At 49.1% G+C, this 27,794-nt stretch overlaps 2 protein-coding genes across 6 annotated transcripts; one reads left to right on the top strand and one right to left on the bottom strand.

The window, feature by feature from the left end:
- Window positions 1-3,743: 3,743 nt before the first annotated feature.
- LSM4 (LSM4 homolog, U6 small nuclear RNA and mRNA degradation associated) lies at window positions 3,744-11,233 on the bottom strand. Of its 2 annotated transcripts, XM_056512775.1 has the most exons (5): window positions 11,144-11,233; window positions 10,887-10,928; window positions 10,642-10,740; window positions 7,242-7,425; window positions 3,744-5,152 (listed from the first exon to the last, which is right to left on the bottom strand). In XM_056512775.1, exons 1-5 carry the CDS (start codon window positions 11,144-11,146, stop codon window positions 5,064-5,066), a joined length of 417 nt encoding a protein of 138 aa, XP_056368750.1. In that variant the 5' UTR covers window positions 11,147-11,233; the 3' UTR covers window positions 3,744-5,063. The 2 variants fall into 2 exon arrangements, with proteins under 2 accessions (XP_056368750.1, XP_056368749.1); XM_056512774.1 differs by lacking the exon at window positions 3,744-5,152 and having other exon boundaries at window positions 5,199-7,425.
- Window positions 11,234-11,373: 140 nt separating this feature from the next.
- Window positions 11,374-26,194, top strand: PGPEP1 (pyroglutamyl-peptidase I). Of its 4 annotated transcripts, none has more exons than XM_056512773.1 (6): window positions 11,374-11,456; window positions 14,416-14,468; window positions 21,596-21,658; window positions 22,029-22,145; window positions 23,224-23,456; window positions 24,663-26,194. In XM_056512773.1, exons 3-6 carry the CDS (start codon window positions 21,602-21,604, stop codon window positions 24,853-24,855), a joined length of 600 nt encoding a protein of 199 aa, XP_056368748.1. In that variant the 5' UTR covers window positions 11,374-11,456; window positions 14,416-14,468; window positions 21,596-21,601; the 3' UTR covers window positions 24,856-26,194. The 4 variants fall into 4 exon arrangements, with proteins under 4 accessions (XP_056368748.1, XP_056368747.1, XP_056368746.1 ...); XM_056512771.1 differs by lacking the exon at window positions 11,374-11,456 and adding an exon at window positions 11,671-11,783; XM_056512772.1 differs by lacking the exons at window positions 11,374-11,456; window positions 21,596-21,658 and adding an exon at window positions 11,658-11,783.
- The last annotated feature ends 1,600 nt before the right edge of the window (window positions 26,195-27,794 follow it).

The raw sequence follows: 27,794 nt of genomic DNA, 5'->3' as shown, positions 1-27,794 counted from the left end.
CATGGGAACCGGGCACTGGGAACCGGTAACAGCACCGGGAACCGGGCACTAGGAACGGCATCGGGAACCGGGCACAGGCCATGGGAACCGGGCACTGGGAACCGGGCACAGGGCACCGGGAACCAGGCATGGGAACGGCACTGGCAACCGGGCACACTGAACCAGGCACTGGGAATGGGAACCAGGCATGGGAATTGGGTACTGAGAACTGGACTGGGAACCGGGACCGGGCACAGCTGGCACTGGACTCTGGGTACCGGCACCGGGCACCGGCACCAGGACTGTCCCTGGCATAGGCACCGGCCAGCAGCACTGGGCACTGGTACTTGCATGGCCACTGGCACTGGACACTGGAACCGAGCCGGACCCTGGTTATAAAAAGGGAACGGCAAATAAATAAACAAACAAACAAATAAATAAATAATTAAACAAACAAACACACCGGGCCAGGCACCGCCACCGGGCCTCACGAGCACCACCGGGGACAGCCAGGCCACCACCCGAGTGGGTCAGACCGGGACCGGCTCTACCAGCAGCGTGGCCTGACAGTGCCCGGGCACAGAATTTGTGTGTCCTGTGCCCTGCTGGGACAGAGCCACCATCCCTGCATGTCCCCACGCCTCCCTTGTCACCGCCCCGATGTTTGTCACCGGAGTGTCCCGGTGGCACCGGGCGGAACAGGGACAGCCCACGGTTCACCGGGGGCGGCGGGGTTACACCACCACCGGACGGTCACTGCGTGGGTCAGCCAGGGGCAGGATGAGCGCGGTGCAGGCGGCACCGGGGAAGGAGTTAACGGCGGTGGCGGTGGCGGTGGCGGTGACAGACGTCACGGCCGGCCAAGCCCGCGGGCGGCTGAGGGGGCGGATCGGCGTCAGCGCTTGACGTCACCGGCGCGGGGGGAGCAGCACCGGTGGCCGCCGATAACCCCCCCCCAACCGGGCAGGATGCGGCCCCCGCGCCGCCCAGAGCCGCGGCACACGCGGGGCCCCGGGACACCGGGGCGGGTGACGCTGAGCCGGCCCTAATTGCGGCCAGATGCTTCCCGGGCTGCGCTAACGAGAGCGATAAATCAGCGGTGTCAGCGCCGGGGGCGTGGGGGGACTCGGGGGACCCCGGTTCTCCCGGTGCCAGGAGCTCCTGGCCCGGTGTGTCCGTTCTTTGTGCTGGTGGCACGGGGCGTGGGGACAGCATGGCACAGGGCACAGCACAGGGGACACGGGTGACACCCAGGACAGCGCTGGAGCAGCACACGCAGTGCTGGCACTGGGGAAACTGAGGCACGAGGGAACAACTGGGATCTACCCTCCCCCTCCAACAGCTGCTCTTAATTAAATCCCAAATAAACGCGGTTTATTAAATCTCGGCTAAAGCAGAGCGGACCCAGTTCTCTGTCGCCTGCTGTCCCCGGTGTCCTGACCCGGTGCCGGTGTCCCGGGGAGCGCTCCCAGGTGAAGCCGCCGTCCGCCGTTCCGCCCCAAACCCCTCATTTCACGGGCGCGGCCGCGGCCGGACCGGCAGGTTCAGACTTTCCATCCCGACCAAACCCGGCCGCCGAGGGACAGGGAGCAGGGTGGGAGCTAAAAAAAACCTTCCCCCTGCCCCAAACCCCGCTCGGGGACCCCGGGCTGGGGACACACCTTGGGCACGGCCACCTGCGCCCCGCGGGGTAGCCACACCGAAATCGGGGCGAGCAGAACCGGCTTTCAGCAGCTCCGCCGAGGAACCAGCCGGCCCTGGGGCCTCCCGGGAAGAGCGGCTGGCTAGTGGCCAGGGATGCGAGCCACGAGCCACGATCCACCGGCACAGCCCCGCCATCCCTCCCCGCAAGGGTCGCAGCACCCCCGGGGCTCGTCCTGCTGTGTCCCCCCTCCACCTGCTGCCAGCCTGTCGCCGCTGCTGCTCATCCCGCATGTCCCTTGTCCCCAAAGCAAGAACCCAACGCCTGCAGCGAGCCAGCAGCTTCGTTTTCTTAATGAGCCTTTAATGAGGGGCGTGAATCAGTGGCTCCTTCCGCCTCGCAGACCCGCGCAGGGAGCGGGTGGCAGTGCCACTGTCCCCACGGCAGGGTGGATGAGGTTCCCAGAGGTGTCACAGTGTCCTGCCACCTGCCAGCAGGGCTGTATTCACCCCAGAGCAGCCAGCGACGATTTGGGATGAGCCTGTTCCACTGACAGATCTCGGCAGGGCACGATGAGCCTCGAGCGAGCCCACGGCCACCAGAGCATCCTCATGGCTCCTGCTGTCCCCACTCGCTCCAGCAGTGCCACCAGCACCATTCCCTGGGTGCCACCAGCTCCACCACACCAGATCCTGCTCTGGCCAGGAGCCGGGACAAAGCGCTGGCCACTGAGGACACAAGGGCTACCAGGGATGCATCCACATACCAAACTCCCCCTGGAAAAGGGAACAAAGAGGGTTTGCACCCCAGGATTTGCACAGCAGGCACTGGGGAAGCTGCCTCTTACTCATTGCCACAGGCAGGGAGAGAGGAACCGAGCCGGGAAAACAAGAAGTCACAGCTGCCAGCGCCTGTCCCCAAACCTGCCCCTGTCCCCAAGAAACCCCCGGGGGCCGCGGGGCCCTCCGACAATCAAAAACAAGAATTAAAAAAAAAAAAAAAAAAAAAAAAAGAAAGAAAAAAAAACAGAAAGAGAGAAAGAAAACAGATTTTAAAAGGAAAAAGGAGGAGGAGGAGGGTTTGACGTGTATTTTTAGTTGCTTAGCACAGCCCTGAAATATTTCGGCAGCCACTCCCTCCGCGTCGCTGGTGTGTAACTATTCCTGTGCTGCCTCCTCGGCGAGGCTCAGAAGTTCTGAGTCACCGCGGGGCGCTCGGAGAGACACAACCCGGGGCTGCCACCAGCTCCAGTGCCACCAAAATATCCCGGGAAGGGTTTCCAGGGTGGCCTTTGCTGGGTCTTTCCGTGTGGGATGCATTGGCCCTGCCAGGCTCTGCACCCACCCACTGCCAGCCAGGCTCAGACCTTTTTTTCCTCCTTTCTGGTTGTTGCTTTAATCTTGCTCCTCCCTATTTTTTTTTTTTTTTTTTTTTTCTGTCACTGCCACGGGGCAGTGACAGCCCCAGCCACCCATTTTTTGGGGCAGAAAAGCCCCAAAGTGACAGCTCTGAGTGCCCTTTCCACAGAGCCATCTGCCATCCAGCTGCCCTTTGGGGGAGAGGGACAAAAATATTCCAGCAGAGGTGGAAAAAAATAAAAAAAAAAATAAAAAAAAAAAAAAGGGGGAAGCAGGCAGGGAATGCTGCTAAAGCACAGTGTAATTAAACAAATGCAGAACTTAACGAGCTCCATCACCTGATCCCAGAGCTTGGCCAGGAGATAAGGAGCACTCAGAGGACTCTACCCTGAGCTGGAGCCAAAGGTCCCATTGTTGCAGTCGGGATTTTTCCTGCCAGAAAAAGACCTGACATCCCAGCAGGGCTGGAGCTGCAGGGATCCAGAGGGAGGGAGCAGGTTGGGAAGGGAAAGTCTGACACAGCCTGGGCTTTGTTAAAATGCCACACGAGTTTTCCAGGAGGGAGGACACACCAGCCCACCCCCTGGAACTGGGAGAAGTCTGGGATGAGCAGGGAGAGCCTCGACAAGGAACAGCTCCACGGAGAACACGTGGCTGGTGCTGGAAAGGGAATGTTGAGGGATTTGTCCCTGATTCCAGGATCAGGGAAGGGCTCTGGGTTGGGCAGGGCCCAGAGGAATCACAGACACACAGAGGGAGGCAGCTGGAAGAGGCTGGAGATTTATTCTCAATCACCACTGCGCCCAGTGCTATAAACATTAAAAAAATAACTCTATAAAAGCATGTTCTTCACTCCTGTTCAGTACAGTGGTGATGCCAGAAGCTCCAATAACAGAACCAGTTGTACAACCCCAAAACAAGTCACAATACCACTTTCCTCCCCAAAATTCAGCTGTTTCATCCATCCAGGGGGGTTGAGGCACACCCAGAGCTGCTCCTTCCCCCCGTGCCCTCAGCTGGGATCAGCCAGGATATTCTGAGGGTGCATTTTGCTCATGGGATGGAAGACTGGAGCAACCTGACCTGGGGATTCCCAGGAGTTTTCTGAACCTGCAGGAGGGACACGTTCACACGCTGGCTTGTGTCCCCAAGGGAAGATAATTGGTGGCTGGGGAGGAAGTGACAGGTACAGCCAGTGAGGTCAATCACCAGGTACTGGAAGAAATTAGGTTGAGAAATATTGTCAGAGTTCAGGACTTGGTGTCACAGCAGAAGGGAGAGAGTTTTCAAAGCAAGGAGGAAATAAATCCATGTGAATCAACTCAAGTTGATTTAAAAAAAAAAACCAAATTTTAAATCCCCCATGAGGAATAAGGGGTGCACCAGCCTCACGCAAAAAAAAAAAAAAACAAACCACAAAACAAACAACCAAAAAACAAAAACACAGAAAAAACCTTGTTCCTTTGAAGGAAACTTCTAATCTGAAGTCAAATCAGCAATGAACTAATTGGGAAATGCTCATTTGTCACAAAGCTCTCTTGAAGGCCAGTGTTCAACCCTCCTTTAAGCCATTGGAGAATCAGAACTCACTGGCCAGGAGAAAAGCAATAGCTTAAAAGTTTGTTGGTTTTAAAAAAACCCCAAACCTTTAGGACTATTCACATACAGACACAACATCCTCAAGTTCAGTGTTTTTAAACCAAAACACATCTGTTACAAACAAAACAAATTTCCCAAGTTTCAAGTATAAAAAAAAAAAAAAAAAAAAAAAAAAAAATCCAAGCAATCCAGAAAGTGTTTGCCTTCATTCTGGTACTTCTGAACAGGAAAATATTTTAAATTAAACCTGGTGAGCCTGAAAAATTCACTCTCAGAAGAAGGCAGAACCTCGGTCCTTAACCGTGAACGAATTTTTTTAAAAACATTTCCAATGATTTACTGACTACAGGGAGAGAAAACTCCACCAGATTAAAGCTTCCAAAGGAACATGATCTGGGCTCTGATTCTGATGGAAGAGTGGGAAAGGGACATGTGGCAACCCTGAGGTGACAAAACCCAAGCTGTCCCTGCCTGGTGCAGACATCTCACTGCTTGGCTGATTGCCTGCCTGGCTTTTTCTCCTGCTGGCCTCTTCCACTGCCTGGAATTCCTCTGCCACGGCCACCAAACACACCTGTGGAGCAGAAATTAAGAGGTAACAGCATCCCTGTAAGATAGGAGTGACTCAGAGCTTCAGTTATTTGTGTTTTATCCAAAAACTTGATTATTTTTGAGTGTTAGAAGCAGAAATGCGAATTTTTTTGACTTCTCCTTTTCTAGTCCCCACACCTTTATTTAGGAGGTGCATAAACTCATCCCCCCTCAGCAGCAAGTCCAGCAGCATCTCCCTGGTGTGTAAATTTGTGTTAATCTCGTGGTGAATTGAAGTTTCTTCCAAAAAAAAACAGAACCAGGGAAGCAACAAATTCAAAATCCAGGTTGTGAGGTGTCCCCTGGGAGCTGTGAGGGCACCCCAAAAACTGGCCAGAGCAATCCTTGGCTCTGGAGAGGGCACTGGGCACAGGATTTTGGGGTGCTACAGCAAGATGAGCATCCTCAGACCCAAACCCACTGCTGAGCCCAGCCCTCAGATTTATCCCAAAATCCCACCCTAGGGATGAAGGGATGTGGATCCACCCTGCTGCACAGAACCCAAAGGAGACCCAAATCCAAGCACCAGGCACAAGAGCTCCTCTAAAAGGAGGAGACATGCCCAAAACATAAATTATTCCCAACCCTGCAGTGCTTGGGATGCTCCTCCTGGAGCAAAGGATGGGGACTTCTGAGTTTGGCAAGCAAGAAGTCAAAGGAGGAGGATTACCAGTGTCAGAAACAATAATCCTTTCAACTGTGAGCACAATTACAGCTTCCCTCCTGCCTGCTGGCCTCCCAGCAAAATTGTCCTGCCTTTATTTTTTTTTTTTTTTTTTTTTTTTTTTCCCCTCCTCCCTTCGTGTCTCGGTAATGAGAGCCAAACCTTTGAGCTAATTAGCAAATGCTGAAGCTTCCCTTGAAAATATTCCATCAGCAAATCAAGGCTGCACATGGAAACAGCAGCAGCTCCACCTCAGAGCTCAATGCCCCACAAGGTGGGCATTGCCACAGCAGGAAAAAAAAAATAAAAACCAAAAAAACAACTGTGGCTTTGGTGTTTATCCCAAAAAAAAAAAATAAAAAATCCAAAAAATGTGCCAAGTGCTCTGGACACTGCAATGGCAAGGAGGGGAACAAAAATAAAGGGAGCCTTGAGATTTGGAAAGGTCATTTCTGCCTGCTGGGAGCTTCCAGGAGCCCCCCTGGAGGGGATTTGGGGAGAAGGAGCTGCTGGGAATCACCCTGATGGCCCCAGGTCCATCCCAGCAGGAATCCTGGCACAAAGCTCCTCAAGGCAGCTCAACACATCCCTGTCCCCATCCCCAGGGCTCCTTCTAAAATTTAAATCAGGATTTTTAAGCTCCCACTGCAGGCAAAGCCTGGGCTGAGAGCAGCCCCAGGGCTGTGGGGTGACCACAAATCCCCAGAGCAAACACCTCCCAGGCTTCCAGCAGGGTAATTTGGGGGAAAAAGGAGCAGCATGTCCCCCAGCTGAAGTGCCCTGGGATCACCCAACCCTGAGAAATGGGAAGGGCTGCTTTGGTGACCTATTTCTTCTGAAGTGGCAACCTCCCCTTTATCAGGAACATGAATAATTCATGTTTCAGGAGGAACTTAAACCCTCACATAGTTTTGTCTTTTTTTTTTTTTTTTTAATATAAATACCTTAACAAATCAAGAAATCCACAGCTCCATTTTAATGTGGGAGAAGATATTTTTTTTCTCTCACTGCCATGGGCAGAGCCTGGTTTATTTTCACTATTTGCACAATTTTCACCCTAGAACAGCCTTTTTTTTTTTTTTTTTCCCTGGCCTTGCTAAGCTACAGCTCTGCAGGGCCACGCTCCCCACGAGGCAGGAGGAGCTGAAACAGTCAAGTTCAGACTCTCTTAAGCTGCTGCCCAACCCCAGGAAGGAGGGAGGCCCATCCCTGGCACCAATCCTCCCTGTTCCTTGGCAGGGGCTGCCTTATGCACTCACTCAACTGGATCCTGCTCAGGAACAGCCCCAGCTTCTCCCAGACACAGCCCTGCCTTTAAAACAGAGCTGCTCCTTGCACAAAAAGGGAGATTTTAAAATCCCACTCCCTCCCCTCTCCAAGCTGAGAAAAAAAAATGGGATTTTTTTACCTCTTCCAGCTCCTCCAACCCCACGGCCCTTCTGCTGCTTCTGCTGCTGCATCCCACCACGGCCCCTGCCCTTGGACACCACCTCCTCCTTCACCATGTCAATGATTTCATCAGGAATTCGCAGGTATTTGATGGTGCTGCCACGGATGTAGCACTCTGGCATCCTCCAGAACTTGTCCCCATCCTGTTGGGGAGCAACACGTGAGGCCATGAGTAAAACCTGGTGGTTTTGGGTCATTTTTGGGGTTTTTGAGGAGAGGGTGAGAGCTCCAGCTGTTGTTGCTGGGAGTATTATCTGTGAAAAAGGGGGATTTAACTCCTCAAAACACAGAGCCTCACAGAAAAACTGTAGTTTCAATTTGTCCCTCAAACTGGGCAGAAAATGTCAGAAGAAGAGGGTGAGGAAACAAAGTCCTTCTTCCCTTCTTGCACGAGAAGGGAATTGAAAGTGAGGCAAGAGACACGAGTTGAAATGGTGGTGAACACCCAATTCTGGTAAGAAAAATGCAGCTGTGGCCAGGATTCTTCTCCAGCTGGGAGTCACCCCACTCCTCCACTCCTCTGGGGGGTGGAGGGAGCAGTGAGGCAGCTCTGGAGCCAGCTGGCTGTGGGATGTGCAGCTGAGGGAAATAAGGAGCTCATATATTATGTATTTATTAAAAATTATAAATTTTTAAAAATTTCTTCAGGTGGCCCAGTTTTAGAGCAGCAGTTTCAGGGTTTTCCTGGGATATCATGGAATTTCCTAGGACCCAGTTTCAGGTTTTCCTGGGATTCCCTAGGACCCAATTTCAGGGTTTTCCTGGGATACCATGGACTTCCCTAGGACCCAGTTTCACGGTTTTCCTGGGCTTTCCTAGGACTCAGTTTCAGGGTTTTCCTGAGATTCCCCAGGACTCAGTTTCAGGGTTTTCCTGGGATTCCCTAGGACTCAGTTTCAGGGTTTTTTCCTGGGATTCTCTAGGATTCAGTTTCAGGGTTTTCCTGGGATATCATGGAATTCCCTAGGACTCAGTTTCAGGGTTTTTTTCCTGGGATTCCCTAGGACTCAGTTTCAGGGTTTTCCTAGGACTCAGTTTCAGGGTTTTTTTCCTGGGATTCCCTAGGACTCAGTTTCAGGGTTTTCCTAGGACTCAGTTTCAGGGTTTTTTTCCTGGAATTCCCTAGGACTCAGTTTCAGGGTTTTCCTAGGACTCAGTTTCAGGGTTTTTTCCTGGGATTCCCCAGGACTCAGTTTCAGGGTTTTTTCCTGAGATTCCCTAGGACTGTTCCAGGGTTTTTTCCTGGGATTCCCCAGGACTCAGTTTCAGGGTTTTTTCCTGGGATTCCCCAGGACTCAGTTTCAGGGTTTTCCTGGGATTCCCTAGGACTCAGTTTCAGGGTTTTTTCCTGGGATACCTCCCCCAGCACTCAGCCCAGCAGGGTTTCAGCGAGCGGCTGTGAGAATAAAAACCCAGAGCTGAACAACAACTCCCTGGCCATGATGTAACTGGGAGGAGGGACTGGGACCTGCCTCATCCCAGCTCCAGCAGGGCCTGGCTGCAGCTGGGATGGCTCCAGCCCAGCCACCCTCATGTGGAGAGGAGCTGAGAGCAGCACAGCCCGTTCCTGCTCTCCTGGGAGTTATTTGGGGCAGCTCTGCCTGCACAGGCAAGCCCAGGACGAGGCAGAGGAGCAACAATTCCCTTCCAAGAGACACCCAGCAAACCCCACCCTGCCTGGGATGTGCCTGGCTGCTCTCCTTGGCTCGGGATGCAGGAAGGGATGGAGCTCCAGGCTCTGCTGCTTCCTGGTTCCTCCTCCCCTGAGTAAACAAGCAGCTCCCAGCTCGTTGTCCCCGTGCCATCTAGTGGCCACCAGTGCCACCAGTCCAGCCCAGCAGATTCCACCCTTCAACTGGGATTTTTGGGGTGGTTGAAGGCAGCTGAGGCTGCTCTCTAGACCATAGATTGGTGGAATTGTGGAATGGTTTCGTAGGAAGGGATTAAGAGATTGTTCAATTCCACATTTTCTGCTATCTCAGGTTGTTCCAGCCTGGCCTTGGACACTGACAGGGATGGGAATCTCATCCCAAACACTCACCAGCTTCACAGGGAGGAATTCCTTCCCAAAATCCCACCTAACCCTGCCCTCTCTGCCAGTCTGAAGCCACTCCCTGTGTCCTGTCACTCCATCCCTCATCCAAAGTTTCTCTCCATGTTTTTGTCAGCCCTGGAGGGACACAATTAGGTGACCCCAAAGCTTCTCTTCTCCAGGCTGAACAATCCCAACCCACCCAGCCTTTTCCCACAGGAGAGTTGTTCCATCCCTCTGATCACCTTAGATTCCATGTCCTTCAGGGTGATCCCTCCAGGTCACCAAGGGAATAAAACCTGAGCTGCTGCTCTTCCCAGGCACAGCCTGAGCCTTTGGAAGCAAATCCAAGGAGAAGGGAATCATCCCCTGTGTCCTGGGCACGGGTAAAGCTTTGTTGTCACCTCCTCTGAGTCCCCATCCCACTAAATTCAACAGCAGTTCCTCGTCCCACCATGATCCAGCCACAAATTCCAAAATTCCACCCCAAAATTCCCTCCCAAGCCTCACTCAGGGTATCTCCTCGGTCACACTGATGTGCCCCAGCAACATCACTCCAAAAAACAGGAACTGGGGCGCTTGCAGGGAGATTTTTAGAAGAACAAGGATCCCTGCCAGCCTCTCCCGTGGAGCTCTGACATTCCAGAGCTGGGAAAGCACAACAACAGCTGGATTTCCATCCATCTGTGCTTCCCACAGGGACAAGACCAGACATTTCTGAGGGAGGTCAAAGCCCAAAACACAGATCCCAATCTCCTGGAGCAACTCTGGCCAAGGGCAAAGGTCCCAGACAACCTCAGTGGGTGAACTCGGGTGGATGTAGAGAGAAGAGACAGGCAGGGAATAAAAGAGATTTTGGTGTTTGAGGCTGCCTGGGACAGGTAAAGACTCTGTTTTTTTGGGAAACCTGAATCAGCATCACAGCACGCAGGGCTCAGGGGGATGAGGGACCCCAGCCCCTCATCCTGTGCAGAAATTCACCTTCACCCATACACAACGCTGCTCCTTCATTATGGACATTATCAATAATCATATGGACATCATTAATAATTACATTAAATCCACATTTCAGGCAGAGGTCACACTTCCACAGGAGCGATGTGAGCTACAGCAGGGACAGAGCTAGGGAACATTTGGGGACACTATTTGGGGTGACAATGGCCTGGTCCTGGGTGTTCCCTGTGGACACAATGTGTGATGACCATTGTCCCATGCCAGGGTGGGTGACCCTGCCCGGTGCCGGTTGTTGGTCACTGCCATGGGTGACCCTGCCCGGTGCCGGCTGTCGGTCACTGACCCCTGCCCGGTGCCCGGTGCCCGGCCTTACCCGCGATGTGCAGATCACCTCCCGCAGGTTGATGTTCATCCAGTTGTCGCAGCTCACCAGGTGCCCGTTGTACGTTTCCCCGTTCTTCAGCTCCACCAGCTGCGAGACAACAGCAGTCACGGGGCGCCGGCCCAGCGCCGGTACCGGGACGTGCCCGGTGTCACCACCCGGTACCGGGACGTGCTCGGTGTCACCACCCGGTACCAGTGAGGGGAACGGGGCAGGGCCGCGCGGCCGGTACTCACCATGGGGTGGTTCTGCGCCGTCTTCAGCAAAGACAGGGGCAGCTGCGAGGGGAAGAGAGGAGAAAGGCCTCAGGCACCGACCGACAACGGGGCACCGGGCGGGGCACCGAGCCGATCACCGAGCCGAGCACCGGACACGCCATCCCTGGCGGGGGTGAAGGCACGAGCCAGGCCCTGCGCCCCAGCCTCCTCCTGGTTCCTGGTTCCCGGTTCCCGGTTCCCGGTTCCCCGTTCCCCGCCCCGCTGCCGCCGCTCACCATCGTGCCGGAGCCGGGAGCCGCCGCCGCGCCGGGCGCTGCCGCTCAAACCGCCCCCGGCTCAGCGCGGGGCCAATCAGAGCGCAGCGCGGTCCCGCCGCAGCCAATCAGAGCGCGGCGCGGTCCTGCAGCGACCAATCAGAGCGCGGATGGCGGCCCGGCCGCGCCGCGCCGCTCGGTCCGCGCCTTTGCGGCGGCACCGCCCGGGACAGGACGCGCCGGGACGGGACGAGACGCGCTCCGCAGCTCCCGGTACCGCGGTTCCGCTTCGTGCTCCCGCACAACCAAGCAGGGAACCCCCAGGAGGCTCAAGGTGAGCGTTTTATTTAACCAACCCCCCAGCGAGTCCCGCGCTGTGGCGGGCGAGCTGATCCCCTCGGGCTGCGCGGCGCACGGCAGCTCCCGGTGATCGGTAAGGGGCGAAGGGCTCCAGGCCGTCCCGCTGCGGGACTTCCGCCGCGGCGGCGGAAGCGGCGGGTCCGGGAGGGGCGGGGCGGGCGGCGCGGGGCGGGGCCGCGCTCAGTGCGGGGCGGCGGCGGCGGCGGGACGGGAGCGACGGGACGGGACGGGACGGGACGGGACGGGACGGGACGGGACGGAGCCGCGATGGAGAAGCCGCGGCGGGCGGTGGTGGTGACGGGTACGGCGCGGGTGTGAGGGGGATGAGATGAGGGAGCCCTTCCCTGTGAGGGGATTTTGGGGGGGGGCGGTTTGAGGGAGCCCTTCCCTGAGGTGAGGGGCAGCTCTGAGGGAGATCTGAGGGGTGCAGGTGGGGCGCCCCTGCTCTGTGGTGGGCAGAGCAGCTCTGGACACCTTTTTCCTGACCGAAAGGGGCTGGGGATAGGTGTAAGACCCCTCCCCGAAGTGATGGGGGGTTTGGAGTGTACCCCTTCTCTGCGATGAGGAGTGTGGGGGAGAGGGGTAATTTTGGGGACACCGTCATCCCATGGCAGAGGGGGATCCCTTCCCTGAGATTGTGGGGGATAAGTGGGAGACCCCTTCCCTGAGGAGACAGGGGGTGTGCTGTCCCATCAGAGGGAATGGGGCTGTTTTGATGGATGATAAATGGGGTGAAGGACAGAATCTGGAGGGTTTTGGGGCTGGACTGCTGTGGGTCAGGGGCGTCAGAGCTGAGGGAATACAGCAGTGAGGGAATTTCCTATTGCTTATCCAACCAGCGTCCACTCAGATCCCCTTTTTCCACCCGTGACCCCATCCCAGCGCTTTGCTATTCGCTGAAAGAAGGGAATTGGAAAACCACTTTGGGGGTGCAAGGAGGGGGGAATTCCCTGCTGACCACCCCACCCTGAACCCCCAAGGTTTTTTATTTTTGCTCCCCAGAGCAGCCCCAGAAGCGCCCGGGGGAAGAATGAGCGCAGGCAGCGAGAGGCCCCGGCGCTGTCAGCCCCTTCCCGGGGTACAAAGGCAGCTCGGGGTGATTTGTGGGTGAGGCACTCCTGTGACAAATGGGGAACTCGCCCAAACTATTCAGATCTCACCCCCCCCAGCAGCTGAAGTTGAATAGCAGGGGCTGTGATCACAGGCAAAAGTGCCTTTTGCAGGGAGCAGTTGTGAGGAGCAGGTGGCAAATCCTGCCTTTCCCAACCCCAAATCCAGCGTGGAGCGGCGGTGACTAAACAGAAAACTTGCGTCAGGAAACGTTCTGCTGCTCAAGGCTCCTCCACGCTCTTTTTTTTCCCCCCCTTTTTTTTTTTTTTTTTCTCTCAGGGAAGTCTGCAAAATGCAGTGGTTTCCTTGTCAGCTCTGCCCCTGTTTGATAATGTCATCGATGTCACGCTGAATTCCGTTCAAAACTGGGGATGGTGTCGTGTTCCCAGTGGGTTCCCAGCTTGTGCTGGATCAGGATAAGCGTTATTTGTGCACAATTTCTTTTTTAGAACTCGTTAAGGAGATAATCCCAGCACGATCCCTGCAGCTGGTTTACTGCTAATGAGCCTTGGAGGGCCCCGTGGTGGATGGGCTGTGATCCGTGGGGTCGGGGGCTGCCCACAAAGTTCCTGATGCTCCCAGGAAGGGATAACACCAGGGACCTGGGCAGGAGATGAGTCACAGCAGCCACAAGCCCAGCTGTGTTTGTGCCAGTTTGGGATTTGGAGCAAGGGAATCATGCCCTGTGATTGGGCACCTGTAGAATTTCAGCCTTTCTTTGTCTGAGTGGTTAAAATATGGATTTAATTTCTTTTATAGGATTATCACGCTTTATTTAGGAGTTAAACTTAGCAGGTCTCAATGTTTGCTTCCAGAGAGTCGTGTGGGACTTGCAGAAACAGCTGGGAAAGCATTAATTTGCCTCATGCCATAGTTTGTCTCACACCCCTGCAGTTCTGCTCGCAGGAAGACACCCCCAACATTTTTGATTTTGTGGGAATATTTATTTTGGCCGAGCTGCCAACGCTGGGTTGAGATCCACGGGCGTGGACGAGCCCACGCTTGGGAAATTCCTCCTGTGCAGCATCACCTCAGCCTGGCTGGGGAGGGCAAATCCAACATTTCCATTAAGGTGTCATCTGATATTTGTGGTCCCTCTAAGATCCTTGCAGAATTTATGTCTCCTAATTGCACCAGGCTCGGAGGGCAACGCTGACATTTTAAATTAAAGCATATCGACGTTACGCCCAGATAAATTGCCCAACCTTTGTGTGCTTGCTCAGGGAAAAAAAAAAAAAAAAAAAAAAAAAAAAAAAAGGAGAAGTTATGGATTACCAGTTAACTCCAAAGTTATTCATTAGGAATTTAGAGGTGCTGAAGGAAGTATTTTTGATAACGCCTCGGTAGCCTTTGCTGTGGTGTAGGTGGGTTGTCAACAGCTCTGTTTATTTCCTTGTGAGGTGTAATTAATGCTAACAAAGATCTTGGAGAAGACCCTGAGTGGAGAAGGAACATTTGAGGCAGGCTTGTGGAAGCATCTGCTGTGGGCTGAAGCAATCAGGAATAGAAAATCCAATCATGATTCTAATTCTGTGACATGGGGTGAGTTAGCTGGTAATAACAAGTTTTTCTAACCTGGGCAGGAAGGAAAATTCTCCCCAAATAAAAAAACCAAATTTTTCAAGCAAGTTATTGTTTTCCTTCACTGTACCAGGCTGTAGTTGAAATATTTTAGTACAGGTGCCTTGTTTGATACTCAAGTGTAAAGAAATAAGGATTGAGTGGCAGAAGTTTGGATTTTTTTTCTGAACTAAACCAGGAGAGCCCAAACCTTTTTGCAACTTCAAGTTGAGTCAAATCTGTGAAATTTTCTTCTCTTGCAGGGTTTGGGCCTTTTGGAGAACATGCTGTGAATGCCAGCTGGATTGCAGTGCAGGTAAAAACCTCTGAATTTTCCTCTTAGGAAGTCAAAGCACAGGTCAGATCCCTACAAATTTGAGGTTTCAGCTCTTTTTTATCACTTCCAACTTCTTGCCAGTTTATTAAGGGAGCTCAGTGCAGATATCCAGATGGTCAGCTGGATAATGTTTGATTCCCTGCTCAGAAAACAATCCCTTAGCTGGTGGAGTTTAATGAGATTGAGTTAATGTAGCTGAGGCAAGTAAGGAATTCCCAGCTTTGGATGATTTTAAATGGGGCAGGGAGCTTGAAAATCTTCCTCTGCCTTGGAGAATTCAAAATAAACAAACCAACTCAGGGGAATCTGGATGTTTTTCTCTCAGTTCTGACTTGAAGCTGGGCCAGTGGGTTCACCTTTAAACCAAGCCTTATCTCTGAGAGGAGATTTCCAGCTGGAGGTTTTGTGGAGTTGTCTGAGTGTCAGGAATCTGATTCTGAGGCAGAGCTGCCTCTTTTCCCCCCCTGGATCTCCCTTATTCTGCTTGGCTTTTGGGACAGGAGAGTTTCTGGGGAAATGCTTTTCCTGCAGCTCCTCCCTGCTCAGATAAATCAAGTTTGTGCCACTTGGAGCTGTGAATCTGCCTGGGCACATTCCTGAAATCCTGGAATATCCTGGCAGGGAATCATCCAGTCCAGGACACCCCAAAATCCCATCCCACAAATAAGGCAAGAAGAAAGAATTCAGCTCTTTTTGATGGAATTAAAGAGGTTTTTTTTGGCTGTAAAACCACTTTTTACAGGGATGGTGCTGCCACATTATCCCACTTCTTCTTTGTCACTTCTGGATGGGGTTTGTGGCAAAGCTGCTGGGAATTCCATGGTACCTTTTACTACAGTTGCCCAGGGAATTAAATCTATTTTTCTCCCCACCATGTCTCTCTCCCCTTCAGAGCTCTGAGATTAATATCTTCTTTCAAAAGCTTTTAAATTAAATCACAAACTCTAATCAATTACAGCCAACTAATGTCCAGCTGCCTAATGTGTTGGCTGGTAGGAAAAGACAAAACCTTTGCCTCCAAGAGCTTTTTTTGGGAATGAATAAATTTTGGAGGAATATACAGGTTGTGGATGGGGGGGAAAAAGTACAGGACATTCCTAAAAATCAGAAGTGAGGCTCACTGCTTTGGTTTGTTCTTGCTGTTGTAGTGCCAGCTATTGTAAATAGCTGCTTTTATTTTAGAGGAGACAGACAAAAGGGTGTTTTTGGAGCAGGAGGAGTGGTGGGTGTTGTGCTGTTGCTTAAAAAAAAAAAAAAAAAAATCTAAATAGAAGCAGCTCAAGGCACTGGTGGCTGCTCAGCTGTGTGGCTGATGGATGAAGTCATTTAAAATTCAATTTTTAGGGGCTTGGGGGATGTCTTGAGTGGGTTAAACTCAGAGCTGGGGAATGTTTTGAGTTGGTAAAACTCAGAGTTTGGGGAGTTTGGATAAAGCTCAGAATTTGGGGTGTTTTGAGTGGATAAAACACAGAATTTGGGGTGTTTGGGTGGATAAAACTCAGAGTTGGGGGTGTTTGAGTGAATAAAGTTCAGAGTTGAGGGTGTTTGAATGGATAAAACTCAGAGTTTGAGGTGTTTGAGTGGGTAAATCTCAGAATTTGAGGTGTTTGGATAAAACTCAGAATTTGGGGATGTTTTGAGTGGGAAAAACTCAGAATTTGGGGTGTTTTGAATGGATAAAACTCAGAATTTGGGGTGTTTGGAGTGAATAAAACTCAGAGATTAGGATGTTTGGATCAAGCTCAGAATTGCTAGTGTTTGATTGGGAAAAACTCAGATTTGGGATGTTTTGAGTGTACAAAACACAGAATTTGGGATGTTTTGGGTGGGTAAAGCTCAGAGTTGGGGATGTTTGGATAAAACACAGAATTTGGGGATATCTTGGATGGATAAAGCTCAGAATTTGGGATGTTCTGAGTGTACAACACTCACAGTTTGGGATGTTCTGAGTGTACAACAGACAGAATTTGGGATGTTTTGAGTGTACAACACTCACAGTTTGGGATGTTTTGAGTGTACAACACTCACAGTTTGGGATGTTTTGAGTGGGTAAAGCTCAGAGTTTGGGATGTTTGGATAAAACTCAGATTTTGGGGATGTTCTGAGTGTACAGCACTCACAATTTGGGATGCTCTGAGTGGGTAACACACAGAATTTGGGGTGTTCTGAGTGTACAAAACTCAGAATTTAGGATGTTTTGAGTGTACTAAACACAGAATTTGAGATGATTTGAGTGAACAAAACTCAAAATTTGGGATGTTTTGAGTGAACTAAACTCAAAATTTGGGATATTTTGAGTGTACAACACTCACAATTTGGGATATTCTGAGTGTACAAAACACAGAATTTGGGATGTTTTGAGTGGGTAAAGCTCAGATTTTGGGATGTTCTGAGTGTACAACACTCAGAATTTGGGATTTTCTGAGTATACAACACTCACAATTTGGGATGTTTTTAGTGTACAACACTCATAATTTGGGATGTTTTTAGTGTACAAAACACAGAATTGGGGATGTTTTGAGTGGGTAAAGCTCAGAGTTGGGGATGTTTGGCTACAACACAGAATTTGGGGATATTTTGGCTGGACAAATCACAGAATTTTGGATGTTCTGAGTGTACAACACACAGAATTTGGGGATGTTTTGAGCGGGTAACACACAGAATTTGGGATGTTTTGAGTGAACAATACTCAGAATTTGGGATGTTTTAATTGTACAGCACTCACAATTTGGGATGTTCTGAGTGGGATGTTCTGAGTGTACAACACTTACAATTTGGGATGCCCTGAGTTACAACACTCACAATTTGGGATATTTTTAGTGAACAACACTCACAATTTGGGATGTTCTGCGTGTACAACACTCAGAATTTGGGGATATCTTGGCTGGATAAATCACACAATTTGGGATGCTCTGAGTGGGTAACACACAGAATTTGGGATGTTTTGAGTGGGTAACACACAGAATTTGGGATGTTCTGAGTGTACAACACTCACAATTTGGGATGTTCTGAGTTTACAACAGACAGAATTTGGGATGTTTTGAGTGGGTAAAGCTCAGATTTTGGGATGTTCTGAGTGTACAACTCTCACAATTTGGGATGTTCTGAGTGTACAGCACTCACAATTTGGGATGTTCTGAGTGTACAACACTCACAATTTGGGATATTTTGAGTGTACTAAACACAGAATTTGGGATGTTCTGAGTGTACAACAGACAGAATTTGGGGATATCTTGGCTGGATAAATCACAGAATTTGGGATGTTTTGAGTGTACAACACTCACAATTTGGGATGTTCTGAGTGTACAACACTCACAATTTGGGGATATCTTGGCTGGATAAATCACACAATTTGGGATGCTCTGAGTGTACAGCACTCACAATTTGGGATGTTTTTAGTGTACAACTCTCACAATTTGGGATGTTTTTAGTGTACAACACTCACAATTTGGGATGTTTTTAGTGTACAACTCTCACAATTTGGGATGCTCTGAGTGGGTAACACACAGAATTTGGGATGTTCTGAGTGTACAACACTCAGATTTTGGGATGCTCTGAGTTTACAACAGACAGAATTTGGGATGTTTTGAGTGGGTAAAGCTCAGATTTTGGGATGTTCTGAGTGTACAACACTCAGATTTTGGGATGCTCTGAGTTTACAACAGACAGAATTTGGGGATATCTTGTCTGGATAAATCCCAGAATTTGGGATGCTCTGAGCACAGCCGGCGCCGCTCCGGCTCCGTCGCGGGCGGATTATCGCGACTGCAAACATCATCTCGGGGGGCAGCGGGGAGGATTTGCCTTTCCTTCCCCTGTCTCAGCCCCCAGAGGCCCAGACAAAAAAGGAACAGCATGTCTTTGAGGCTGCCTGAGGTGGGCATTGTGCGAGTTTCAGACGGGGACTTCATGGAGCAGAGTGGACACAAAGGCGTGTCTGAGTTCCTGAATCCCAGACGCTGTGATCTGCATCTTAATAGAAAAAAAAATCAATTAAACAATCTTTGTAAATCCTTCCTAGCTCTAAGGCTGAGCTAGTTCTGGTTTATTACATCTTTTATTATGCTGCATCCCGAGGATAAAATTCACTTTTTTATTTTTTTTGCTTTTTCCCCCCCTCCCTTGGTTTTATTTGGCTTCTCCCACAGAACAGGGTGTGAGTTTTCCCTGGAAGTGCAGTGGATTTCTGTCTGGTTTTGCAAGCTGACTGATTTTTACACATGGGTACCTTAAATAGTGGCAGCAGCCATCTAATAATGCTGCAGAAATGAAAAGTTTCAAAATCCCACTCAAAAAAAAAAAAAAAAAAAAAAACTGATGAAATGTTTGGGGTTTTACTCACGGGGAAGAGCTTTCCTATAAAATCAGCAGGAAGAAAAAATCCTTTCTGCAGCAAAAACAACTCTGTGATAATTTGGAGTTTTTTGCTGTTTTAATGTTTTGGGATTTTTTTTTTTATAATGGGTGCAACTCTTGCTGGGGGGGGTTCCAAGGAGAAATCACTAAAATGAGAGAAGGAGTCACTAAAACGAGAGAAGGAGTCACTAAAATAAGAAGAAATCACACAAAAACATTCTGTGTTAATTTTAGTTTGCTGTTTTGAGTTTTCATCATTTTAGTGTTTCAGTTCAGAATTTATTTTTTTTAACTTTTGCTGGGGAGGGACTTTCGAGGAGAAATCGCTAAAATGAGGGAAGAAATCCCTAAAATGAAAGAAGAAATTGCTAAAATAAGAGAAAAGATCACTAAAATGAGAGATCACTAAAATGAGAGATCACTAAAATGAGAGAAGAAATCACTAAAATGAGAAAAGGAATAACTAAAATGAGAGAAAAGATCACTAAAATGAGAAAAGGAGTAACTAAAATGAAAGAAGAGATCACTGAAATGAGAGAAGAAATCACTAAAACGAGAGAAGAAATCAGTAAAATAAAAGGAGAAATCACTAAAATGAGAAAATGAATAACTAAAATGAGAGACAAGATCACTAAAATGAGAGAAGAAATCACTAAAATGAGAGAAGAAATCACTAAAATGAGAAAAGGAATAACTAAAATGAGAAAAGAGATCACTGAAATGAGAGAAAAGATCACTAAAATGAAAGAAGAAATCACTAAAATGAGAGAAGAAGTCACTAAAATGAAAGAAGAAATCACTAAAACGAGAGAAGAAGTCACTAAAATAAAAGAAGAAATCACTAAAATGAGAAAAGGAATAGCTAAAATGAGAGAAGAGATTCCTAAAATGAGAGAAGAAATCACTAAAATGAAAGAAGAAATCCCTAAAATGAAAGAAGAAATCCCTAAAATGAAAGAAGAAGTCACTAAAATAAAAGAAGAAATCCCCAAACTGAGCTTTTCTGCCCTGCCTGCTGTGCCTTAGGTGAGGACACAGGTGTGACCTGTGCACTGGGAGCTGCTGGGCTCCTTCATCCCCCAGAACACTTCTGGCTGAGGAGGAGGAGAGGGGTCAGAGTGCAGTGTGACATTAGGAAGGACAATTGCTGTCAGGGTGTCTAGACAGACCTGATAAGGATATTAGAGGCTGACAAAGAGCAGCATTGTGGAGGGGTCAGGGAATCGGTCACACATGTTCAGCGTGCTCTGTTTGTCAGGTGGACAGGCCTGGGGGGAGAAACTTGTTCAGGGAGGGGGGGGGAAGATTACAAACATCTTCATTATGGAGTGCTGGGCTTGGTTAAAAGGAAAGTTTTGGCTTGGTAAAGTTCAGGAGCAAAATTTCTCACCGTCCATCCCTAAGAGTTGTGTGTTTATTAATCCTTCATCTTCAGCAGCATCACTCCTCATTAGTGTTAACACTCCTAAAGAGGGTTTATCCTGTTCCCAAAGAGGCTGGCTGGTGTTTGAATATCTCATTTGTAAACTTTATGAAAGCTGCAGGTAAAGCAGGGGAGGTTTTGGAGGCAGATTTGTGCAATTTGTGATGGAGCATCCCTTCCATCCATCTCTGGTAATGAATGTCTGAGTGTGCCAGACACTAATCAATACAGCAAGGCTTTAATATCAGCCTTGCCCTGGGAGCCAGAGCTGGTGATTTATCATCATTGCTCATATCTGCTGCTCTGTGAAAGTGTCACTTTGGCCTTTCAGGGTGTTTTAGTTATCCTAAATCTTGTTACATGGCCGTGGTTTGGCTGTACAAGTGTGAAAGGTGTTTTTTTTCCCTCAGCAGAAAACCACTCATGCTGATAAAAACACAGAAAAACGATGGCAAGACACTGCTCATGTTTAAATGGGGATGGCCTCAAACCTCAACTTGTCTTCTCCTTTCAAGTGTCTTTAATTTTTAATTTTTAACCTGGGGGAATACAAGGTTGGAGAGTAAAAACAGCTGATCTGCACTCCTTGGCCTGAAGCTTGCAAGGAGGAAAATAAATCTGAGATTTGCTTCAAAGAGCAGCTCATGGCTCTGGTCACCAAATCCAAACCTGGAATTGAGATAAATTCAGGAATATTTTGAAATGTCCTTTGATAGGTTGGTGGCTTTTACCTGTTCCTAGCTCAGATCCATAAAAACAGATATTTTGGACATTTGGTGACGAGGAAAACTTGATCCAGGTTAGGTGATGGCCAAGGTCTCTTCTCCCACTGGAAAAATCTTCCTGGTGTTACCTGGCTCCAAAGCTTAGATGGTTTTGTTTAAGAATTCTGTTTTTTCCAGACCATGTGGGTGTTTCCTTGAGTTCTGGGAGGTTTGGGGTTGATGGCTCTGAGAGGAGCCAGAGGAGCAAAGCTCCAACTGGAGCCTTACTGGTGAGACTGGACAGAGAAAAGGAGAATCCAGAACCTGTGTGTAGGGGAAACTCCAGTTTTGGGATCAAACAGAGCTTTCCAGTCAGAAATACTGGGGGAAAAAAAAAAACCAAACCACCCTTTCCTTTGGTTTTAAAGTCTTTACAAGTTACTTAACTGACACTTTGTGTTTTAAAAGGTTTGAAGGAAATTGGCTCTGTTTATTGCCAGGATATTTGGGATGTTTTCATGTTAGAGAGGGAGAAATAATTCACTGAGTTAGTTGAATCACCAGTGCTGTCACCCAGCCCTGAGAGCTCTTTATGTGGAAATAAATGTGAAATTACTCTCCAGGCCTTGATGATGGAGAAAACCCTTCCAGTCCCACCTCCCCTGTGCTGTCACTCCTGGAAAGAAGTAGGGATTGTGACTCTCTCTCCCTCTATAAATAACAAAGATTTCCTTGGGGGTGTGGGTGTTGCTGATAACTATTGTCAGTTAAATGTTGATTTCTTTGTCACACACACATCAGAGCCAGACAAACGGTTCTGTGGGTGAAACCCTTCACACAGGTGGAGAGATGCCTCTTGTTCCCATCATGGGTTTGGTTTTGTTGGTTTTTTTTTTTGTTTTTTTTTTTTTTTTACAGTGGTTGCTGTAAACTCACTGCAGGTGCTGTTTATGAGGTTACACAACCTGGTGTAAACTGGTATTAAACCTTGCAGGATTAAATCCTCTGCTCATCTCGTGCCTGACCATCTTGGTTTTGCTTTGCTGGTGTTTTTAGGAGCTGGAGAAGCTGGGGCTGGGGGATGATGTGGATCTGCATGTCTATGAGGTCCCTGTTGAGTACCAGACCGTGCAGAGGCTCATCCCTGCCTTGTGGAAGAAGCACAGTCCCCAAGTGAGTGAGTAAAGGGAGGAGAAAAACAAAAACACCCAGCAAAGGGTTGGGATCTGCAGTGGGCACCATGTGAAATCTCCTTTTTAATGTGTTCCTTCAGCCTGGTAGTTCCTGGCTGGATTTTTTCCTCTTCTGTGGTGAGAACATTTTTTTGTAGGATTTTACAGCTCTGGAGTGCTCCAGTTCCCAGGAGCAGTGGGTGTGAAGGGGCCACTGCTGAGGGCTGTCTAGACAGCTCGTGGTTTGTCTGTGCCACCTGGGCTCCTCCAGCAGCTGTGGAGGTGCCAAGGCTCCTTTTTGCCCTGATGAAATCACAGTTCAGCTCAGGAGGGGGAGAAAGGAGAAGAGTTGATAAAAATGCTCCTCTGGTACTCACAGAAAAATTCCTGCGACCCCTCTGTGCTCCACTGGGAGTGGAGAGGAATCCCAGAGTGGTTTGGGGTGGGGAGAACCCCAAAATCATAGCTGAGAATGGTCTGAGATCACAGAGCCCAGCCGTGGGTTGAGCACCATGAGTGCCACACCCAGACCCCAAACCCACAGGACTCTGATTTCATGAACAGTGACAAAGGTGGTGCTGAGATGGAGCCACTTCAGGGACTGAATTTTGGGACAAGGGAAGGGAGTAGCAGAACAGCACAGATATCAGAGATATCCCAAATTAAAAAGATCCCACGAGTATCAAACTACAAATTTCCCACAGTAACCCATCCCTTTTCCTGGCAGTTCATGTGGGAGTGTCAGGCATGGCCACCACTGTCACCTTGGAGAAGTGTGGCCACAACGTGGGCTACAAGGGGCTGGACAACTGACCAGCACAGATACCAGAGATATCCCAAATTAAAAAGATCCCACAGGGATCAAACTCCACATTTCCCATAATAATCCATCCCATTTCCCTGGCAGTTCATGTGGGAGTGTCAGGCATGGCCACCACTGTCACCTTGGAGAAGTGTGGCTACAAGGGGCTGCACAACTGAACAGGACAGATCTATGAGATATATCCCAAATTAAAAATATCCCACAGGGATCAAACTGTATATTTCCCACAAACCAACCCATCCCTTTTCCCTGGCAGCTGGTGGTGCACGTGGGAGTGTCAGGCATGGCCACCACTGTCACCCTGGAGAAGTGTGGCCACAACGTGGGCTACAAGGGGCTGGACAACTGCCGCTTCTGCCCGGGCTCGCAGTGCTGCGTGGAGGGCGGCCCCGAGTGCATCGACTCCATCATCGACATGGACGCTGTCAGCAGCAGGGTGTCAGCCCTGGGGCTGGATGTCACTGTCACCATCTCCAAGGATGCTGGCAGGTACGGGGTGACCCCTGGGGGCGTGGCCTCGGGGGAGTCCTGCGGTGCTTTGGGGTGGGAGGTGCCTTAGGGGGGTTCTCCAGTTGGATCTCAGGGTGTTTCAAACCCTGTTCAAACCTGGCCCTGGGCTCTTCCAAGGATCCAGGGGCAGCCACAGCTGCTCTGGGAGTTCCATCCCAGTATCCCACCCACATTCCCCTTCCCAGTTTAGAGCCATTCCCTGTGTCCTGTCCCTTCATCCCTCATCCCAAATCTCCTGGATCCCCTCAGGCTCTGGAAGTGGCTCCAAGGTTTCCCTGGAGTTTCTCTTTCCAGCCTGGCCTTGAATCCTCCCAGGCAACAATTCCCAATTCCCAGTATCCCACCCAGATTCCCCTTTCCCAGTTTAGAGCCATTCCCTGTGTCCTTTCCCTTCATCCCTCATCCCAAATCCCTCTCCAGCTCTCCTGGAGCCCTTTCAGGCTCTGGAAGTGGCTCCAAGGTTTCCCTGGAGCTTCTCTTTCCAGCCTGGCCTTGAATCCTCCCAGGCAACAATTCCCAATATCCCACCCAAATTCCCCTTTCCCAGTTTAGAGCCATTCCCTGTGTCCTGTCCCTTCATCCCTCATCCCAAATCTCCTGGAATCCCTCAGGCAATCCTGGTTGACACCATCCTGTCACCCTGTCCTTGGGATCAGGGAATCCCAGAGTGGTTTGGGTCCATCCCATCCCACCCTGCCAGGGGCAGGGACCTCCCACCATCCCAAACCCCATCCAGGTTATCCTTGGGCACTTCCAGGGCTCCAGGGACAGCCACAGCTGCTGTGACAGTGTCACTCCTGTCCCCTTTGTGCTCCTGCAATCCACTCACTGTCCATGGAACCACTGGAGCTGGAAAAGCCCTCTCAGGTCATCCAGTCCAACCATTCCCCAGGAGCCACATCCCCCTGGAGTCTGGAGCCTCCCACACCTTTCACATCTCAGGGCTGGCTAAACCACCTGGTTTTCAGTGGAAAAAAAGCTTTTTCAGGGAAAAAAAGAAAAAGAAATCACATTTTTCATCCTAAATTTAATTCAAACCACCCCAGACTCACAATTCCTGCCTTGCATTCCACGTTACTCCCCTAAATCCCAAGATGCCACCACGATGGGAACCTACAGCTCATTTTTATCTATTTTTATCCTTTTTTTTTTTTTTTGCTGATAATCTCTGGTTTTGTGTTCCAGGTACCTCTGTGACTTCACCTACTACACCTCCTTGTACCAGAGCCATGGGAGGTCAGCATTTGTCCACGTGCCTCCTCTGGGAAAACCTTATTCTGCAGAACAGCTGGGCAGGGCCCTGCAGGCCATCATAGAGGAAATGCTGGATGTTTTGGAGCATTCTGAAGACAAAATCAATTGTCAACATGAACACTGAGCCTGCCCAGGAGCTCTCCTAGTATTGCACTTCCAAAATTTTTTATTTTTTTTTTCCCTGCTGCCGAAGTATTAGGGGAAAAAAAAGCAAAAAAAAAAAAAAAAAAAATGTTCCAGATCAAGAATTGGAGACTCAAAAAAAAAAAAAAAAAAAAAAAAAAGGAAAATTCAACAAATTCTACTTCTAGAAATTAACTTTTTTTTTTGTTGTTGTTGTTGAATCTGTGAGTTTCAGCCTGAGCAACAAAGGATTGAAAAAATCTCTTCTCTAAAACATCTGCAGCTCCTCATTCCTGAGGGAGGAGTTTCCAGGGGATGGATCCTCACCTGCCAGATCCTCCCTGGGACATTCCTCACCTGGACTCAGCCTTCAGCTGCAGGGAATTGCTCACCCAGCCCTCTCCTGGCTCATTCTTGAGTTGGAAGGTTTGCTTTCAGTTGGTTTTGGGTTTGTTTCCCCCCCTCTCTTGACCCAAATTCAAGGTGATGATGTGGGGAGAGCAGCTGGAGTTGGGATGGAGTGGGATTGTCTTGGAGAGCAGAGTCTGGTGGCTGTGAGGAGCCTGAAATTGCTTGGCTGGAGTGGAAACTGATTTTAGGCACTGATTCCTCACTCCACATCCTCCAGATACCCACAGGGTCTCTGTAGCTGCAGCAGAAGGGATGTTCCTTTTGGAACCCAAATCCAGCTGGATTTTTTTCTTTTTTTTTTTAATTGTTGAGCCTGACTCCTAAATCTTTCTAAATCTCTTTTCCTGCCTCTCTCTTGGCCACCTCCCTCCCTGGAGTCAATCATGGACCTCCTGCAGCAAACACCTCAGTCCAAGTGTGTCTAAAACCAATTATTAGTGGGTAAAGAGCTTTGCTGAGGGCCACTTTCCCCACTGCAGATCTTTATCCTGGGCTCTTGGTGCTCAATGCTGTTTTTGAGGTGAAGCTTGAGTAATTTAAAACTTCCTGAGCTGCAGATTTTCCCTCTTGTTCCAGGTTAGGAGAGTAATACTCAACTGAGATCCCAGTTCCTAATTGGTTGAGTGGAGGCAAAAAAAAATGCAGGTGGAAAGACACCCTTGCAAAATCAAATATTTCCAGATTTTCAACCCAATCCCAGTGCCTGGAAAGCAGAGGCAGTGATTTGAAATGAAGGAATTGTGCTCAGAGGGAGGATTTGAGGCTCTTTCTTGCTGTCCCCTCCCAATGGGAGGGGGTAAAAGTGATGCTGCTTGTGGGAGCTTTCCCAGGAGTTATTTTGGGGAAGGGCACCTGCAGCATCTCAGCAGTGGGTGATGCTGGTCTTGTGTGGAGATTTTGCTGCCAAATTCTTGAGATTTCAGCAAAAACCCAGCTGAAAGTTGGAGCAGGAGCAGACACAAATTTAGGAGCTGAGGCCTCGTGGGAGAGGCCATTGAAGGAAGAAATCTGTGATTTGAATGGATGCTTTTACAAATAGATATAAATATATATATAACAGCATTTTAAAGGTTTTGAAACCCCACAATTTGAATTTCTCTGGTGCTGATTGGCTCTGCTATTGTAACTCTCAGTGAGAGCTGCCCTGAGCTTGCCAGGAGGAATCTGGTGACAGGACAAAACCACTCCTTGGAACCCTTGAGATGGGACAGAGACTTTGCAGCTGCAAGGACTCTGCTGAGGACACCTGAGCAGGAAGATTTTTTTGGATTAAAAAAAGGAAATTCCTTCTCTGTTCACCCTCCAGGACTTCCTGCTCAGAGGAATTTGCCTTCAAGTGAAATATTGTTCCCATTGAATCTGAGGTAGCACTTGTCAGATTTCCTGATTAGTAATTTATTCTATTTAATATTTTGTTGAAATCTTTGACACAGTTTTGTGGTTTTTTTTTTATTTTATTTTGTGATTAGTTGAGTTGTTTACCCCCATAGGATTCTTCCTTTGTTGGTGAGAAGTTTTTTGTTTTTTTTTTTGTCCTGGGTGTTTTGTAGCTGCTAAACTTGGGGAAGAGGAATATCCCACAAGGTTTGGTGATGGAGTAAATCCCAGGAAATCTTAATCCACCTATAATGCAGCTGTGGATGAAATAGAAGTGGAAAATCAACAGATTGGTGAGGCCACACCAAAATTCTGAGTGTGGAATCTCAGCAGGGACAAGGTGGGACCCACAGAGGGGTCAGAGCAGGAGCTGGGTGGGTTCAGAGTGAGAAATCCCAAACCTGCAGGCTCAGAGACCCCCTGGATGTGCCCTGGGTGTGTTTGGTGCCTCAGGATCCATCAGCAGGGAGCACAGACAGCAGCAGGTCCGTGGGCAGAGCTCCTCCCACACTTTGTTCAGCCCAGGGAGTTCTAGCCTAAAAATATCCTAAAAAATAATTCCTTTTCCTGAGTGCTCTGCTGAAAATCCAGAGCCAGTTTTGTGCCTGCTGCCTTGGGTGTGTCAGCATTAAAAATCCCATTTTTTGGGAGTGCTTTGAGCATTGTTTTTCCTCCCAATCTGTTTTTGGGAAGCTCCACGTGATCAGTTCCTTAGAAAACATAATTTATTTTATATTCTTTTTTTTTTTTTTTTTGGGAGGGGGGAGTTTTGGGAAATTAGCCTGAGGTTGTGTTTATAAAAGGTGTCTTGGTGGTAGAGAAATTTCTTGTAGCCCAACTTGGGGAAAATGGCATTAAACTAATTTTATTTAATATGACCTAAATTAAATACTTTGGGGTTGGGTCGGGGTTTTTTTTAAGCTTTTTTGTTTTTTTTCACAAAGCTTTTCCTACAGATCCCTATTTTCCTTGGGAATAGGACATCAAACTGATGCAAAAAAAACCTGATTTTTTGCTAAATCCTATTTGCTTTCCACATCATCATTTAATAGAACTTGCTAATTTGCACTGACTGGGAGACCTGCTACCAATCCCCAAAACTTTGTGCTAGTGAGTAAAAGCACAGGAACTTCAGGTGGAGTGTTCATTCTC

This window comes from Oenanthe melanoleuca, chromosome 28 (genome assembly GCF_029582105.1).
Source record: "Oenanthe melanoleuca isolate GR-GAL-2019-014 chromosome 28, OMel1.0, whole genome shotgun sequence".
NCBI lineage: Eukaryota > Metazoa > Chordata > Aves > Passeriformes > Muscicapidae > Oenanthe > Oenanthe melanoleuca.
This window is presented reverse-complemented; position numbering and strand designations above follow the sequence as displayed.